Below are 19,243 nucleotides of genomic sequence, written 5' to 3'. Positions count from 1 at the left end.
TGTCACAGTTTTTGGCTCATCGAAGTTCAACTTACCAAAGTTTCACTCTATATCATTTCTTGAAGAATATCAAAAGAATTGCTTGACCCAAAAAGCTATTCTTAATTTTTACTGTTAGAAATATTTTCATCAATTCATTTCCATTCATATTACAAATATAACTAATTTGTTTTTTTTTCCTTCAGGGTTTGTGATTTTTTGAATTTTTTTTAAAAAAAGTAAAAAGTTCAGAAAATATTTTAATTAGATTTTTTTTTAAATCTTCAAAAATTTGTAGATATTAAGTCATTTACATTTATAAACATAATATATTTTATACAATAGATGAAAGAGCAACATTTTAGCTATTTTTATTTCATAGTAGTGGCTATTTTTTAATAATAGGTATAAGTAGATCACTTTTAATACAAATGCATGATTCAAATTTAAAAAAAAAATACTATTTACCCCCTCCCCAGTTACATCCATCAATCCTTCAACTATATAATTTAGGAAACAGTGGTACCATTATTTTCTAGAATTATAATTTTCATACTTTTTAAAATAATCCCATACAAAAAAAAAAGTAAAAACATGAGTCAAGAAATATCTCATAAAATGGTTAAAATGCTTTGAAATATGCATTTTCATGGAAAAAAAAAATCCCTAAAATGTCTTAAAAAATAGTCTAAAAACACAAATGTCATCAAAATCTGGGCTTTAGATATAACACTACCATAGAATGGGATCTGATAGTGGCATTGTATCAGAGTTCGACCATCTCTTTTGACCTACAAAATCTCGATTTTCGCAACCTTTAGTCCTAGATACATATTTCCAATTCCAAAATCAGATGAAGAGTCCAAATCTTAAGATATCCAAAATTTTAAGAAAAATAAAAATGAGTCAAAAAATATATAATGGAACTTTTAATATGGGCCCTAGGTCCCCTAACTTACATTCAGGGAAATAATCTCCATTGAAAAATAATTCCAACACAAAAAGTTTTGACATTAGTATGACCAATATTCACTGAGATATGAAACACAGCGTTTTGTTACTTACACCACTTTACACTCACCGTCAGTAACACCTTTTGGGGGGAAATACAGTGGTTAACATGTGCTTAAAATTTTTTATATGTGTGCATAGAGTGTGGTTTTTCAAATTGTTTGAAGTTTTGCAGTATGTTTTTGCACATCACAGAGTAACATTTACATTTATTTTTGAATAGCAATGAAAAATATAAATATTTTGCTTTTTTTTTTACTTTGACTTCCTGTCATTCTTCTAACAGGGTGATAAGTTCCAATCTCATGTTTTATATGGTCCCTTAAAACTTTTAGCTCGAATATCTCCTTGAGTTTTGGTCGAACAAGTGTCAATTTTTTTGTGCTAGCAATATCCTTCAATGGAGATTATTTCCCTAATATAAGTTAGGGGACCTAGGGCCAGTATAAAAAGTTAAATTTTGTATTTTTTTGACTCATTTTTATTTTTGCTTCAAAATTTCATCATCTAACTCTGCATCTGATTTTTATTATTTTTGCAATTGAAAGAATGCATCTAGGACCAACGGTTGCAAAAATAGAGGTCTTTCAGGTTTAAACGGAACACTATATATGTTAAAACTGTATATGTTAATAATGCAACTATAGGTAGGATTACATAGTATATGCTGACCATCTTTTTAAATAGAGCTGGTCAACAAAATCAGCCAACATAATGGACAGGGGTCTGTCCAGGATTTTTCACAGGGTCCGTTTTTTGTGAAAAATAAAATAATTTTGTGAAAAAACAATTATTTTTGTGAAAAATCAAATAATTTAAAAAAAAAAAAATTTATTGTAAAAACGAAAGTTTAGATTCCTGAGCTGGTGGAAACTGCATCATTGACACTTAAAGTTGAGTGTTTTCTCTCTTTTCTGTTGAGAATATCATTCTTGAGTATTTTTCTAGTATTTGAAGAGAGGGGGGAGGCATCGCTCCCTGGGAGATGGGCACCCCTTAAGTATCAATATTTATCTACCATTCTACATCATGCTAAATTATACTAGAAATGTTTTTTGTATAGTATTTAAAGTAACTGTAAGAAAAAAAAATTAGGCAGTGGTTCAGCTTTAACTTTTTAACCCAAGACACTGCTTAAGAGCACAGAGTTTCGTTCAAACCTTATACACTCCGTGATTTTCACAAAAATAAAAAATTTTTTTATTTGTTTACCTCTTAACTAAGCGTACTAAACATCGAAAATTCGAAAAATCAGATTTCCACAGCGGATGCAAAGAGATTGCAATTCTCAAAGTGAAGGAATCAAAAGTATAAAAACGGCTTGTAAAAAAAATATTTTTGATAAAATTACTTTTGAATTGCATTTTAGAGTCCTATGATAAACATATCATTAATATCTAGGCACAGTTGAAGCAAAAATAAATAAATAAATAAAATAAAAAATAAACCATCGATTCAGCATTTTAATTATGTACTCATAAAAGAAAATGGAATTCCCCTTTAAAAACTTGAAATAAGCTTTGTTACAAAAATAAAGAGACTTTTCATTTATTTGCATCCTAATAAAGCGAAGTTAGCTTGAAAAAAAGAATAAAATATGATTCTCATATTGGATGTAAAAAGATTGCGTTTTTCAAAATGTAGACATCTATAGAAAAAAATAACGGTGAATAAAAGTTTATTTAAAGTTAATTATCCTTTTTAGTATCGAAAAACCAAACCCATATAACTTTCTCCCAAAATAACAGTTTAACATCGCCACTATTGATGATTAAATCATGAGTGGGGAGAAAAGTGCTTACTACGCCTATTCAGAGAATGTTGACGCTTTTCCAAAGAAGTTTACAACACCGCTGCATAAAACAAACAAGCAAAATTAAAAACCAAACTGACTTTCAGCTGTTAATTTCTTTCAAAGAAAACAACAACAGGCATTATATTTATTTGGCGGTAGTAATTATTTATGGCTTGCAGGAGCATCACAAGAGTGCCGATTTTTTTTTTCCTTTTGCAAAATTAGCTGATTTTGTATAAGTTGATTCCTCTAATTTAACTTTAAATATGCTGTATTATTTTAATTTGAGATTTGCTCTTTCAATAAACAATTTGTGAAAGATCCGTTTTTGTTTACAAGAATTTTGTGAAGGGTCCCTTTTGGTTGGTCGGATTTTTGTGAAAGGTCCGTTTTGGTTGATCGGATTTTTGTGAAGGGTCCGTTAATGGACCCAAATTTGCTCTGGCCAGACCCCTGATGGATTACCACTGAAAATCTGTTATTCATAAAAACTTTACCAGAAATCAAAGTATCAATCCTTCAAATTAAGACATGCATTAAATCCCCAAACTTTTATCACTCAAATTTTTATTTTCCAAAAGAATTTTTTTTTAACGTGATTAATGACACAATAAAATGGCATAAACATGGATGCATAATTTGTTTTGTTTTGGTGAGAAAAGACAAAGAACAATTTTAAATTTCAGAAGAAATTAGCAAGGAAAAGGACAAAACATGCAGATTACATTCAGATGATGTTAGGCATAGTGGAATTATATTAACTTATTAACTGACGCCACAGAAAGAGCAAAAATGAAAAGTAAGGCAGAACTTTCAAAGGTTCAACTTTGTTAGTTAAGTGCAAAAACTGCAAATAAAACATGTGAATGATTAAAAAAAAAATGAATATGAATTTCAATAGTTTAAAACCTAAAATACAAGTTTGGTTAGTTTAGTTACATAAATGAAAAAGAAAGGACTCTTTTTATTATTTTCCAATACATTGTTAATGAAACTTTTTTTCTAAAACCCAAAATTTAAAAATTGTTTCTTACAAAAAGGTTTCTTACAGAATAAGATAAAATTAAAAGAAAAGACAAGCCAATTATAAAGACTAAAAGAGAATTTCATTTTAAAATTAAATTTATTTTGAATTTTTTAGTGTTTCCTTTCACAGACATGAAATAAATGCTCGAGCAGAAAAATCTCATTAAAATAATACACTAATATCAAAAATTAATGAAAATTTAAATTACTTACAAGAAAGTCATCTGGTTGTATCCCAAATAAATCTCTGAAATAACGAAACGCTACTGGTGCGTAGGACTTAAACCTGAAGTCACTATAATGATGAGCTGGAGTGATATTGCTGCCATCCCTAAAGAATAAAACATAAGTTAGATTTTTAGCGAGTATCAATAAATCATCAGCTAAATGTTTGTTTTCTAAAATAGAGTAAGCACTTAACTTGGAAATGCAGTTGATTCAACGATTGTAAAATCTAACATTAAGAGATCACGTTCTGGCTTCGAAGCTAATCCACCAACAGCATGTGAAATACCTAAGGATATACTGCCTATAATTTGTGATGAGTAAATCTATATGGGGAAGAAGAAAAGTTTACTTCAGACAAAAAGCCAAATACCTCTTAAAGCAAAATATCCATTACGTCCAAAAGGTACATTCTAATCTTGCATGAAAAAAATAGTATAAACTTGGGCTGGGCTATATCAGAATTGATACTGTGGTATATCTCTATCCAGATATCATTATTTCCGATAAATCAAAAAATTTAGGCCCATCAATACAACATTTTAGGGGTGGGAGGGCGGGAGGTCAAAGGTTTGAATTGCAATGCACATTACATAAGCAAAGTACCTGCACTAGAGAACAGCCATCGGTCATCTCAGTGAATAAATTTAGTCTAATAGCCATTTTCAAGCCACTTATTCTAATAATAGCAGAAGCCCTCTTGCCAATGTGTGTGTCGGGGGGGGGGGTGACAAAACACAAACTGTACCATTTAAAATTTTAAAAGTTGTTTTATAAAGAGGAGAGTTAGAATCTTTACAACATTTAGAGGTAGCATATTTATTGGGGGGGGGGGGCACAACACTCTTGGGGGGAGAATGGTAAACCATAGCTAAAGTTTCTACATTCTAAAATCTGCAAAAGAGAACAGTCATCAGAGATGTGTATGTGTGAAGGATGGGGGTGCATGGTACAGACTGTAATATTGGAAATTTTAGAGAAATATTTTAAAAGGATTTTAGTCTTTTTGGAAGGTCAAGTTATTTTCTTTTTTTTTTTGGGGGGGGGGGAGGGGTTTTTGGCAAAATGAGAAGGGAGGGCATTGCTTCTAGGGAGTTGCAGCCTGGCATTTCCATTTAAAATGATATATCGGACAGATTGGAATCTAAATATTGTTACTATGGTAGTAGATAGATATCGATACATGTGGGTACATACCATTAAAACTTGTTTAAAATTGTTAGAGAGGCTGACTTAGACTTTTTTCAAATTATTGGTGTAACAAACATCTAATTCCTTTGTTTCAACAATTATTAGGTTTTCTGAATTTTTACTAAAAAGATGAGCAAAAACTAAAAAGACTCTTGTCTGTACTATAGGCATTCAAAGTTTGGGACTTTCATGTCCCAAACTTAAAGGAAAGATTTATTTGGTGGCAAGAGGCCAGATTCTGAACAATGAAGCAGGAGAGTAGCCATGTCTGCATAGATAATCAAATAAATAAATAAATTACTAATAATGTAGTAATACAACAATTGAAGGAGATTGTATGTTTTTTTTTCTTCTTTTTTTTCTCCATATTTGTGACTCATATTTGTTCTCAGTGCCTGTTCCATAATTTAAGCACCACCATCATATTCCGAAGAATTCAACCCCCTTTCAAAAAGCAAATAGATTAGCTACCATTACCATATATATCACAATGTGTAACTATGAAAAGTAGGGGAATGCAGGGTAAAGTAATAGTTAAGAGAATGTATCTTTTTAAAAATGAAAAAACTGGAAATTTGTTTTGAAAATTTTAGTACATAAAGACATAACAATATACTTTATAATAAAACTTGCATTGAAACATTATTTTATATTTGTTATTAGGTATACCTGTCCCTTTAAAAAAAAACAGTAAAAAAATTTCACTTTTTCTTTTCATGGGGCTAAGGGAAAATAAAATAATTTTCTAGTGAAATGCTTTCTATTCAATAAATAAAATTTTTGATCAAATGAATGAGTCCATAAATACATGAGAAAAAAAAGAGTGAATAAAATAGTGAATGAGTAAGAAAAATTTAAGGATACACCGGCAATTCGGTATCTGGCTGATTACTCTTTGGTATCCAATCCGGCCAGCCCACTCCAAACAAGATATCAGACTGATTTTTGCAGGATATCCTGCTGTTATCTGGTATTGATGTGGGGGTCATGCGGTGTGAAGGGGGGTTTAATAGAAAAATTTCAATCAAAAATCTTTGGATGAAGTAATAACTTTTCATGTTTCCTTCATTAATTTCTGCTTCTAGTAGTTAAGATGTTAATTTGCATCTTTTAAGACTGTATCTGAAACTTTTGAAATTAAAGTAAAATTGTAAGTTGATTATTTAAGTACCGTAAAAGCTGATGAGAATGGTTTGGAGGGTGAGAACAATACAACCCCCAATTTTGATGTAATAAGAGTTCATAGTGCACTCTGGAATAGCCCAGTTGCAATAGGAACTATTGTGCAACCTTCTCTGGTAATGAGAGAGTTGTTATCACTGTCAAAACGGCTCCCCAGACGAATAACCTGGTGATTATGTATTTATTTGTGGTGAGAAACTGGTGTTGTAGGTAGTTTGGAAATTTATGTTGGTGGACTCTTAGTGCAGAAGGAATCAACTTCATATGTAACTTTTGCTTTCATATTGCATAGCGAAAATTACCTCCAATTTTCATTCAAAAATAAAATATTTTGATGTTGTTATAGAGCCAAATGTGTAAAGTTTTCAATTTGGAGGGTGAGTGTAGTATAGCAATTAGTCAGAATTTTGGAGGGTGAGTTGGGTTATCAGGGGAAAAAGTACCCAGAAAAAATCACGGGAGTAGATGCAAGTGAGTTTGAAGTTTCAATAATGTTGAAGCGAGGTAAGTTTTGGCAGTAACCTGAAAAATATAATAAGATTTGGTATCCATCATCCAAAATCATGTAGAAAATAAAGCCTTTGTTTTATGTCGATTTTATGACGTACTAGATTCTCCAAAGTTCAATTTTCAGCATAACTTACATCTATGACTTTCCCGTTAAAATATAACACAGGTAGAGTATGGTACAAACCACCAATACCTATATGAAAACGCTGAAACATGTGCTGCAATATTCTCAACGTAATGAAAGAGTGAGAATAGTACAAAGGAAAACTGCTCTGGAGGGGGTGTGGGTAAAGTTTCAAATTAATTCTGGGTGGGAATCGTAAGCCAAGGTCCTAAAGTATAATAATAATGGAACTTCATTTTTTTTCGAATGAATATTGAGTAATTAGTCAGAAATGTATTAAAACTGTACCATAGTCACTGGCTTCTACGGTATGAGTTAATTATTTTGTTTTTAAAAAGTAAACATCTTTAGCATAACTTCAAATAATATATTTTTCAGGGGGGCTCACCTAGAGCAGACTGCGTCAGAATGTATCACTGAAATTTTTAGGGAGGGTTGTTTTTAGGGGTATTTTTGACTTTTTGAGGGGCTCTTGCTTTGGGGGGGGGGAGGGCTTTACAATATTTAGGAAGTGTACCCTTGTCTTAGGAGGGATTGACACCCCTGATATTAATATCAAATAGGAAAACACTTAATTGCAAATTGTTTAAAGTCACTCAAAACAATAATACCTTTTTAAAAGTTATTAAACCTTCTTCATCAACCCTACGATGTCCTATTTTCTTCTCTTTCTTTCGGCGATCTAGTGCAGTTGTGCCAGGTGTAACAGGAGGAGCACTTAAAGGTGTTTTAGGTGCAATTATTGATTGAAAATCTTGAGCAGCAGAAACCTACGAACAAAACAACTCCAATTAAAATAATAAAATAAATACATCTATGCATAACTTTTACAACTAAAGTTACAGTTATTCAATAAAATATTTTGTAAACTTTAAATGGTTTTGGGGGTTCAGAAACAATGATTTTATCAAGGAAAATAATTTTACATTTTGCAAAGAATACAATACAAATATACAAGATTCAGAAACTTGTTGCAATGTAGTACAATATATGATAGTTTTATAAGTAAAACTTATGATTCAGAACAAAATAATACAGTCGAACTCGCTTATAACAAGTCGTTTTAACAAGAACTCAGATTTAGCTAGGAAATAAAAAATATTTGGTTGGTACAATGTAAAGTCTATGGGAACATAACTTGCTTTTAACGAGCAAACCCCGGTTAACGTGAGCTATATTTTTGTAATTTAAAAATTGTTTGTTGATTTTTACTTTAGAAAAGGTAATTCTAATTTTGGAAAAATTCCATTAACATCTTGAATTCAACCAAAAAAATTAAAGATGAGACATCCTGATAAAGATGAAATCCTGAGAAAACAAGCGATGACATGGCCATTTTTTTTTTTAAGTTCCTTGAGTAGAAGAGCATTTAAAAATTGTATATTTGTTGAAGCAAATGTTATTATTTTTGAGATATACTTCCAAGAATATTGTAACTCAAAGTCAAGCTAATGCAGATTAAAAAAAAAAAAAGACTACGATAATGACATATGTGAAGTCTTTGAAGTTTAATAGCCTGCGACATACTTGGCTTCTAAAGAGCAGAAAAACTTCAAACTATTTTGAAGTCATGAATGCAAATAACGATGTTTTTTGGACCACACGTTCCTTGACAATGAGACAGTCGAAAGCAAACAACCAACTTTTTAGGCATTGTACAGGAAAAAAAAAAAAAAAAAAACAAAGCAAGTATGTTTAAATTTTTATGATTTTTTTTACGAATCTGTTTTTTATGATCACTGGAAAAAATATCGCAGTCCCTTCACTATCATTATAAGCGAGTTCAACTGTACTTTAGATACACTAGCAGTGATAAGACTGGGGATTTGAAAAAAAAAGGGGGGGGGGGGACATAACTATGGTATAATTTTAGGATAACTTTAAGACAACAAATCAAGAGTTTTGATAATTTAAAAGCTTGATTTTCGGAGTGAATAATCAAACAATAGTTTCAGAATGAGTACCAGGGATATGGTGATGAGAAATGTGAACAAACAAGCATGCTCTTTAACTGCATAAGTTAATATAAACATGCATGAGGTTTCAGAGTTGCAATCATTTCAAGTTTTTTTTTTTTTTTTTTTTTTTGTGGATATGTGTGGAGGTGGGGAGTAGATATTCAATGGTTTGAGGCTCCCCTTCCTCCCTTTTTTCCTCATTTGGGCTAGTGTTCAAAAGACAATTTTGTATACCATTCAGAAAATATTTCATTGTTGAAATAGAAATGAGAAAACACTTTTCAACAAAGAAAGAATATTCAGCTATTAAATGATTTATTTTTACAGAAATTAGTTTTGACTAACAACTAATAGGACTTCCTTTTCATCATTTTCATACTGATTTTTAATGGAAACTGTTATTTTACTTTTATTTATATACTGTGTGAATTTACTGTGTCTATATACTGCGTGTGTCTTTCAATAGACTTTGAAAATATCTTCTTGAGGTAAATAAAGCATTTATCATGCAAAAAATAATTTTACAGAATTTTAGAGGACAAAAAAAAAAAAAGAAAAGAAACTTTAACTAGCTGACCTGTGCCAGCTGGCCCAAGCATTTGGGTTCGGTTTGTTCAGGACTGGTTTGTTTATTTTCCTCTGATATTGAAGGAACAACTCATGATTAAAAAGTTCTCTATGGAGTAACACAGCATATGTTTTTTATTCAAAAATTTACTAAGAAAAGTTAAGATAACAATAAAATTCACTATCTTACATCTAATGGTGGAGGCTTGACTTTTTTCTCTGGATCTAAATCTATAAATATAAGGGAAGTTTTTATAATATGCAGTAACAAATTAATTCATACATACTTAAATTCATCAGTAAATTATTTCTACCACTGAACTCAAAAGTACATATTTTGCACATAACATGTTTTACCATGGTGCAAGAGCACCCATATGCAAAATGTTAAGGGGGTGGGGCTCAAAAATTTTCCCCACGGTTTAGCAGAATATTTTCCCCATGGAAACAGATTTCAGTACAGATTAGAGATATTAAAGTTTGACATTTTTAATAACTTATTCATTGATGGTTGGAAAAGAAATTCTTATATATTTTTTCAAAGAAAAAAAGCACTAAAAGCAAGGAAGTTTTCATTTCTAAGGGGGGGGGGGGGGGGACTTGAGCCCCCACTTTTCCCCCCAATAGGGGCACCCTTGCCATGGTGGTAACAAAAACCTGGAAAAAAAGTTCCCTGATAATTCCCTGATTTGGCTCTGAAAATTTCCCTGATTTTAAAAACGTGGGTATCACATATAAGTTAGGGATAAAACCACATTAATGTTGCATCCTGCAATTTTTGCAAGAAACACAAGCAGATTTTAGTTAGAAAAATTAGAGGAAAAAGAGTGGATTTTTATGTCAAAAAACAAAAGAGAAAGCAGTAAGATTAACAATAAAAATATTTTAAAACTAAGCTTTTTTCAATTAAATGTTGTTCGGTTCAATATCTAACTTGTTACATTTGAAACTTTGGACTCAAAATGATCACAGAATTTCAATTCAACATTCTTGAATTCAGGTTTTAATAAAAATTAGCAATAATCAAAAGTGTAAAAAAAAAAAAAAAAAATCCTAACACAAATGCAAAAATATTGAGATCATCAGCTGCATGAAACAAAAAAAATAAAATTTTTATTAATAATAACTGACATGATTATCAGATTTTGTTTTTTAATTTTTTTAATGAAGAGAAACATATCAGGTTTGGGGTAAGTTTTCCAAATTTTTATCATTTTCTGTCAGGTTTGATCGCAAGGTTTTGTTGGTTTGTAAGAGTTCTCAAAAAAATTGTTAGAATGTTCAAAAAGTTTTGTTAGGCAAAAAGAAACGTGTCCAAATGAAAAGAAATTTCTGGGAGGAAAACGGCAAAGGTTTGGCGATTGAAAATTTTTATTTTAAAATACCCTGATTTTTTCCAGAAATTAAAATGTTACTGAGAATTCCCAGATTTCAAGGTTGTGTTACCACACTGTTTTCTTCAACGCAAGTAAATACTTTTATTTAAAATGTAACTAACTCAATAAACGTGAAGCTTATTTTAATTTTTTCTACATTATACCTAAAAGAGATAAAAATACTAGTCTTCAATATTCAAAAAAATAACAAAAGTAGCTTGAATGAAATGGTTTCCCACTATTAGGAGAAAAAATGAAATGACATCTTTCTTAACCAGATCATTTTTATAAGAAATTAGATAACACTAATTAATTCAGGAATAAGTGAGGATTAAAAACTTGAGGTGGCTAACATTTATGTAGAAAATTTGATTTCAACACATCAACAAATATAACACAAAGTCAGTTTAATGAAAATTAGGGATCTAATTATTACTTAAAATAAAGAGTATCTTGAAATGTAAGAATACACAGCAGACGTGTAATTTTAAAAAGTTATAAAAGTCAACTTTTTGTGCGATTAAATTTTAAAACAAGAAATTCTTACCAGTTCTGTTTATGCACAAGAGAAACGAGTTGATGTGTGCATCACATGACTTCCTTTTACACCAATTTAATGATAATAGCACCTTGGAGTAAGCATGGAAACACTAAATATTTTCACCCCTAGTTTCTTGCGAACAGAAGCAAAAAAACATTTTACACAGATTTATTTTCCCATTACTGCAAATTTTAATGTGATTCAGTGGTTAACTCTTGAAATATCACCAGCATTGTTTGAATTAAAATCAGATTTAAAGAAAAAGAAAAGAAAAAAAATCGCCAAATGTATCGCCAAGTTGGCGACAAAGCTTCTCGGTCAAAAGCTGGGCGATATATCGCAAGTGTTTGACAAATTATAACACCACTTGAGTTAGCATTGAAATTAACAATGATTTCCCCCTAAAAAGGTGTAAAAGACCCCCTTAGGAACATCCGAATGCAACCAAAAGGGAAGGTGCACAACTAGACCCCACTAGGAGTCTACATACTAAATTTCAAGGACATACCGATTTTTCAGTTATGCGAGATACATACATACACGCATACATACGTACATCACGAGAAAACTCGTTGTAATTAACTTGGGGATCGTCAAAAGGGATATTTCGGGCGTCTGTATGTTCCTAGGCATATATCCACATGTGGTCGGGTCGAAAAAAACCCAACATTCATTCGGGGGTGAGTAAAATGGAAATAAAGGCCGATTTTTGAGCGAAAATTTTTTCGCGAATACAATACTTCCTTTTTTGTAAAAGGAATTAACAATTATCCAGAAAACTTCAGGCCATCGTCATTGTGGATACCTAAATTTTTTCAGTTTTCTGGATTACCAAAAAATGTTGTTTTGATGATTGTTCATAAACCATAAATTTCAATAGAAAATACTAATGAACTTCAAAATGAGAAAAAACAGCAAAGAAATGTTCATAAATTTAGAAATACTAAAAAAAGGAAAACCACTTAAAAGCAAAAAAGAAAAAAAAAATACAATCATAAGACAAAATAAAATAAATAAATAAATAAAAGTGTTTACCGCAGCTTTGGTAACAGATGTTTTAAAAAGGAAAAAGGTGAAACGTAAGAAATATGTTTATGAGAGGAATTTCTTTTTTACTTATACTAGCATGCTGTATGAAAAGAGTTTGTTTTTAAGAACGCTATTCTGATACTAACTGAACAGCGAAAATAACGGCATGGTTTCATTCCTTGGAGCTTAATGCTAAAAATCAGGAAAATAACTTAGGCTTGATCTCATCATGGTTTTTATCATTTTTAATGACTTTTTTTTGTGTTAATTTTGATCTAAATGTAACAGAACATATAATCTTAACTCATTGCAGAATTCTGAACCACAGTTGAGCTTTTGCATTCAACTCAGAGAAGAAAATTTTAATTTTAGAATAGTGAATTGCGTTATCATGAATAATATTTCTCAAGGGTGTTTTTTTTTGTGTGTGCATGATTTTTTAATACTTCATAAAACTACAAAAGTAAAGGTTATCATTTTTATTTTTCACACCCATCAGCGAGAAATAAACAATTCACATTGCTGCTGTTTTTTTGAAATATTACCGTTAAAAAAATATAGTTTTTGAATTAGAGTAATGGCACTAGTCAGACATGCTTAGACATTGCTCTCAGGTTAACTCAATTTTTTGAGCCTTTTAATGTACTTAAGACTTTTTATACCGTCAAATCCCGAAAGTAACCCCCTATCGATTATAGCCCCCCCCCCCTTTTTGTGGAAAATCCTGAATATACCCCCCCCCCCCTCCCTTCACCTGAAAATTTTCCGATCATCTTCATTTGCCACTACCTCAAAAAAAAAAAAAAAAGGATAACATTTTCTGCTTTACTTGGAAAGCATTTACAAAGGTTTAGTTTCTCCCTCCATGTGCAGTTTTGCTTTTCTAAAAAAAAAAGAAAAGAAAGAAAACACAATGATTTAAACAAAAAAAGAAAAAAAAAATCTCCACGGTTTATTCCTTCCAAAATGTCTAGACTCCTTTTGACGCAAGAGCGCCTTTTTTTTTTGTTCATATGTATCAAAAGAAATTTATACGATTGTACTGCGTTTTATTAATTTTGGAAGGAGCATTTTTGTTCCGACTTGTGAAACTGAATGATCTTCAACACGGCGCCATTTTGAAAACGTGACGCCATTTTGGAAACGTGTTGCTTAAAAAGTAGCGAGAAACTTAAAAATAACCTTTTTAAAAGGAGAAATAATGTAATTTAACGAGTTTAGGATTATCAGCAATGTAAATTTTACTAAATCGAGTAAGAGATTTGTGTTGGCATAAATATTATTTTATTTTTATTCTCGGTCCACAGCCGATAATTTAAAGAAAATAATTTAAAGTTAAGTGTACCTACTTTAAGCCCAGTCTGGTAAAAGTAGAACTTGTCAACTAGTTGGTGCTAACACTTCAATCGACGATTCCCCCACGCCATGATTAATGGCGACTGTTTACTAAAACCATCGAAGATTGCATGTCCCGATGTGTCGATTCAGAAAGAGTTGAGTTGTCACCTGATTGATTCGAATTAATTCCACTTGTTGACCGCACGTGCTATGGAGAGGAGTACGAATATTCGCGGCAGTGGAATAAACAAATGAGTGATGGTCGAAGTAGAAGTTAGTGTGGTGACGTCATCGAGGCATGGAATCTCATTGGTTGATAAAACATATATATTGTGGCGAGTGGCAGCACTCGGAGCAGCAGTCTCTCTCTTCTCTCAACGATCCCCAGTTGTTGTTTTGATCGTGAAGCCTAGTCCGGCTCACGTGTGGGGGGTTTTTTCCCCGCGATGCTTGCGGGGGTTTTTTGTGGTATGTGAAATTAAATCTTCCAAGTCCTGGAATTAGTATGAGTCCAGGTGAAGAAACATTTGTGTTGTGTCCGGCTAATTAATATTGTCGGGGAAGTGAGTTCCTATGTGTCTACCTGAGATGTTCACCGATCTACGAACTGTCTAATGTTGCCTTTCCATTACGGACATTCCTGAAGTGTGATCCGGGCGACCATTTGTGAGTCTTCAAGTTGATCCTTCAGACCGGCCAGCGACTACATCGACATTTTGGTGTACTGGAACCACTTTTGTTATGATATTTTGGGGGTGTTATTTTATGGGGATGTTATAAAATTCTAGTCATATTTAATAAATGTATTTTTCTGAAACATGTTTTTTTTGCTTGTCTCCAACTTGACATTACACGGCCAGTTAATGTTGGCTTAGTTTAAATATCTTAACCTTTGGATTTTAAACTTAACTTTGATTATGCCAACTATTTGTCTGTGTTTGCGTTTGCGAACTTTGTAAAGCTCAGTTTTCGAAATTACGATCTTCAAAATGAATTTGCGGCCTTGATTGCGATTTTTGCTTCTATTCTGAAAAAATAACATTAAGATTTTGCTTCTTTTACTGTAACCTTATTAAATTCAGTACATAATGAATTTTCAAGCGATAAATTAAAGGGGTTTTGCCAACTTAAGGTGCAAAATTTTTTTGTTTCCAAAAAAAATGGCGCCCTCATGCAATTTATTAAGAAAATTATGACAGGTTTTTATCAATTAATTTCTCTCTCTTCATTAATATTAACTCTTATTTACTTATTTCTTTTCTATACTCGAAAATTAATACTACTAAATTAATACAATTATTTTGGCTAATTTTTCAGATAAATCTCGATTATAACCCCTTTCAGACAAACAACGTAAGTAGAAGCACAAATTTGTGCTTCTACTTACGTTGTTTGTCTGACTTTACTGTTCAGCACAAAGGTATTTATTTATCTTAAAACCCCTTTGTCTGAAATCAACAAGTTTTGTTTTGAAAATAGGGGGCTTTCGGGATTTTACTGTACTATTTTTCCCTCATGCAACTACATCTCATCAAGCGTTTGGCTGCTTTTGGATCCTCTGAATTAGTTTTAATTCTATTCTTATTTGCTCAATTTCGAAAAAAGCTCCGTCCCCAGTAACTGAAAAATCTAATGATACCCCATAACAGGCAGGATGAGGAAAGGATGAGTAATAGAAAAAACTCCTTTTTTCTTTTCAAAATGTGCATAAGTACTTTATTTTTAGAACTAGAACTTTAATACATTCAAATAAACATGAAACACCAGCTGACCACATTTATATAAAATATTTTCCACCACTGCCTTGTAAATACCAACTGGCTCATAAAATTCACTCTGGAGGACACTAGATGGTTGCACTGTATTCATGGGTCACAGCAACATCAGTTTCACATGCCTACTTATTACTGTCTGTTACTGGAGCCTTGTCTGTTACTGGTGAGGGGGCATTCATTACTTATGTAAGGGTCCCGAGGGGGAGGGGGTTACAAAAATCTCTACATATCCTTTTGGGGAAGGGAGGGATCCAGCTCATTCTTAAATAATATTTTCCACGTCGATATTTCACATTAGAAATCACACAGTCAAGTAATTCGGTAGAGATCATATTTCATTTGCGTCTGGAAGGTAGAAAACGTATTAGGATGAGCTGTTTTTTACTTGTTTTACATAGAAAAAATAGTGTAAAATATCATTAAAGAATCGCACTATTCATGGCATGTTTTATTTTTAATTAGCATCGCATCATATAATATTTTTGAAAAATAAAAATCTTTGATTTATGTCAAACTGGGAGTTTTAGTGTAACTGATCCTTATATAATAACATTTTATTATTTTGAAAAACGAAATGGAATCTTACGCAAGATGAGGGGGGAGGGGTTTGAAAAATCTTACATACCCTTACATGGGGGAGGGGGTTCAAAAGTTGCAAAAATCATCCGTACGTAATTAATGAATGGCGCCTGACCTTAATTCTGTCAAGCACAAGTGCTTCACACAGATCTGCTAATAATTGCCTAATTTTTTCTGATTAAATTTAACTTTAAAGCAAGCTAATTATTTTTATGATCATTCTTCAATGACACTTAACATTTTAAAAATTGTATTTGATAATAATTAATTTAATAATGCTATTAAGAGCAAGAATCTGAGAACTGAGACGCCTAGCATTATGAGGTGATTCCTGCCATCTCAGATTTTTTTCAAAAATTACCAAATGTTACTTATCCTATTAAAACACCAAATCCAGAATTTTTTGTCATAAGGTTGAGTTGTTTAGTTTCTACGGGCCCCTAAATGCCTGTGCGATAGTAAAAATTAAGCAGATTTTTGAGACACAGAAACTGCCATGTGCCACAACTCTTTCCAAAAACAGTTACTTACAATTTCTTTTTATGTATGAAATAACGAAGGGTCTAACTTAATATGATAAATGATAAATTTGCGGCAACTAGTTGCCCCAAGGTCAATGAAGGTCACAAAAAAGTGACATTTTCAACTTTTTTTTTAGCATTTTTGAGGTATAAACACAGCTTGAACCTTTCAGTTGCCATGGCAAAAGTAGTATCATTTGAAAGGCAAGTATAAACAATCTTAAAAAATTTATACATTTTTGTGGCATGTTCAATTTGCTTTCAGTTACATTAGACCAAAATACAGAAAATGTTTTTATTTTACCGATATTCAAACAGTCATAACTTCTTGCGCGAGCAACGTATTTCGTATTGAAATAATTTTTTTTGTCATTATTATACACTCTAATATGTGTCTTAGCATAACAGTAAAATCCATTGAGGCGAAATGCTTTAAAATTTTGTTTAAATACAGCCTATTCTTTTAGTCTGGGCTTTTTGTTTTTTGATACTACTTGTCCAATGTACTGTTATACTAATCATAAAGTTTGCAGTATAAAGTGATAGTTAAATGCTCTATGACACATATATGATAACTGATATTTATTTAGTTTTACATATGGCATTAAACTAATCAGTTATCCAACATTTTGAAGTATAAAAAATGCAAATTATTGCAGACAGGTGTTTCAATGTTACAAGGAACACCTCTTCCCAAATAACTTTTCATCTAGAAGCTCATACTTCTTTGCAATGAAAAGGGTGTTCCTTGTGTCACCAAAACATGCATCTGCAATTTTTTTTTTTTTTTTTTTTTTTGTGCTTCAAAATGTTGGATAACTGATTATTTTCATTTCCAGCACACAGGTATTTATTTGTTATGTGGCATTAATAACATTTAAGTGAGACTGGGGATAGTTGATTTCCTTTTTTGTAGGAGCATATAACTTTTGTTTGATTCAATTAAGCTATTGATCATCATTACATATTTAGAACAGTATTTTCCCCATCAAAATGCTATGCCGCTTTTAAAATGTCTTTCACATTGACTAGTAGATTTTGTATCACACATGAATAAATAATTCAAAAATATATTGCTAAATCATATGGAACAGTCATGGACTGCTATTACTTTTTATTTTCCTGCTAACTCTTACATCTTGTGTTAAATATTTCATTTTTCAGCCTCTTTTCTAGAAGAAGTTTGTTTTTTTCAAGTTTTAAACAATGTTTTTGTAGTCTGATTAGCAAAATTTTCAATTATCCCTGAAAATATTTCTCTCACAGAGACTAGTAATTGCAAAGAAAAGTTCCTAGTAAAGAATTTTAACAAGTTGAAAATGCAAAGATGACATTCAGCATCCTGATTTAATCTTTTCCAAAAAATATTTACAAATATTTTTGGGATGGGAAATTTACAAATGGGAAAATTACAAATATTTTGGGATAGCAATGGATGAGTTAAACTTATTTAGTCTAAAATATAATAACTTTTAATACATAAAGATTACATGAAACATTCATCAGATTTTAGTGCACTACTTTACCTGAAATTGCATTGTTTTTCTCTTTAACAGACGAAGGTTTAACTTCAATTATTGTATCCGAAGAAGCTGACTGAATAAATCTGTCTTCACTTGCCATACTCATCCAGCCTTTAGATCCTTTGAGGAAAGAAAAATATATAAATATACAATGTGCTCCTGTTTGACCTGCAAGACCTCTATTTTTGCAACTGTTAGTCCTGGATACATACTTCCTATTGCAAAAGTACTCAAAAATGAGACGCAGACTTAAGATATTGAAAGTTTGCAGCGAAGAAAGAATTTAGCATAAAAATACGAAATCCAACTTTTTATATGGTCCCTATGTCCCCTCATTCTGATTTAGAGAATGCATGGGCATAAAAAAAAATTCTAATGCAAAATATTTCATCTTAGTACGACTAATATTGTACAGGATATTTAAGTTTAAAATTATAAAGGACCGTACTGAAAATGAGATGGGAACATATTGTGTTATCAGATGAACACCTATTACAATATTTATTGAAGCAGAAAAAAGAGCATATAGTTATACTTTTCATTGCTTTTGAAAAAAAAAAGGAAATGTTATACAGTAAGCTCCCTATTATGCATGGAATAGGGTGGCACAGTAACCGAGGATAAGCAAATTCGGGGAAAATCATCAAAGCAAATAAAAAATTATACTAGTGCATGCAATAGCTTTAGAAAGATCAATAACACCCTCGCGTTCATTTCAGACTTTCTAGGGATAGTAGAAAAATTATTTAGGTTACCATACATAGCCAAAACAAAACGAAGACCTCATATTTCTGGGATATAGCACATGAAATCACTCTCCATTTCCCTAATGTGACCAGACCAATATTTGTTTGGTTTGATAATGCAAACATTTTTGATTAGGGATCCTAAAAATATTGCCGATTCTCTAATTGAAACTCCTCCCCTCCAAAAAAGCAATGTTAAGTTAAATAAAAAACCCGACTACGTAAAAACATAAATATTAAAAAGAAA

General features: G+C 31.5%; 1 protein-coding gene across 1 annotated transcript in view; it reads right to left on the bottom strand.

The window, feature by feature from the left end:
* The window catches only part of LOC129231671 (phosphatidylinositol 4-phosphate 5-kinase type-1 alpha-like), a 111,986-nt gene extending 93,636 nt beyond the window's left edge, over nt 1-18,350 (bottom strand). Inside the window, exons 1-5 of the mRNA XM_054866034.1 lie at nt 18,254-18,350; nt 9,759-9,799; nt 7,655-7,813; nt 4,233-4,362; nt 4,025-4,194 (exon numbers count right to left, since the gene is read on the bottom strand). Coding sequence (XP_054722009.1) covers nt 4,025-4,194; nt 4,233-4,362; nt 7,655-7,813; nt 9,759-9,799; nt 18,254-18,350 — 597 coding nt within the window. The remainder of the gene's footprint in view (nt 1-4,024; nt 4,195-4,232; nt 4,363-7,654; nt 7,814-9,758; nt 9,800-18,253) is intronic.
* Between the last annotated feature and the right edge of the window lie 893 nt (nt 18,351-19,243).

This window comes from Uloborus diversus, chromosome 10 (genome assembly GCF_026930045.1).
Source record: "Uloborus diversus isolate 005 chromosome 10, Udiv.v.3.1, whole genome shotgun sequence".
In the NCBI taxonomy this organism is placed as follows: domain Eukaryota; kingdom Metazoa; phylum Arthropoda; class Arachnida; order Araneae; family Uloboridae; genus Uloborus; species Uloborus diversus.
The sequence above is the reverse complement of the archived record's forward strand: the minus strand, read 5'-3'. Positions and strand labels throughout refer to the sequence as shown.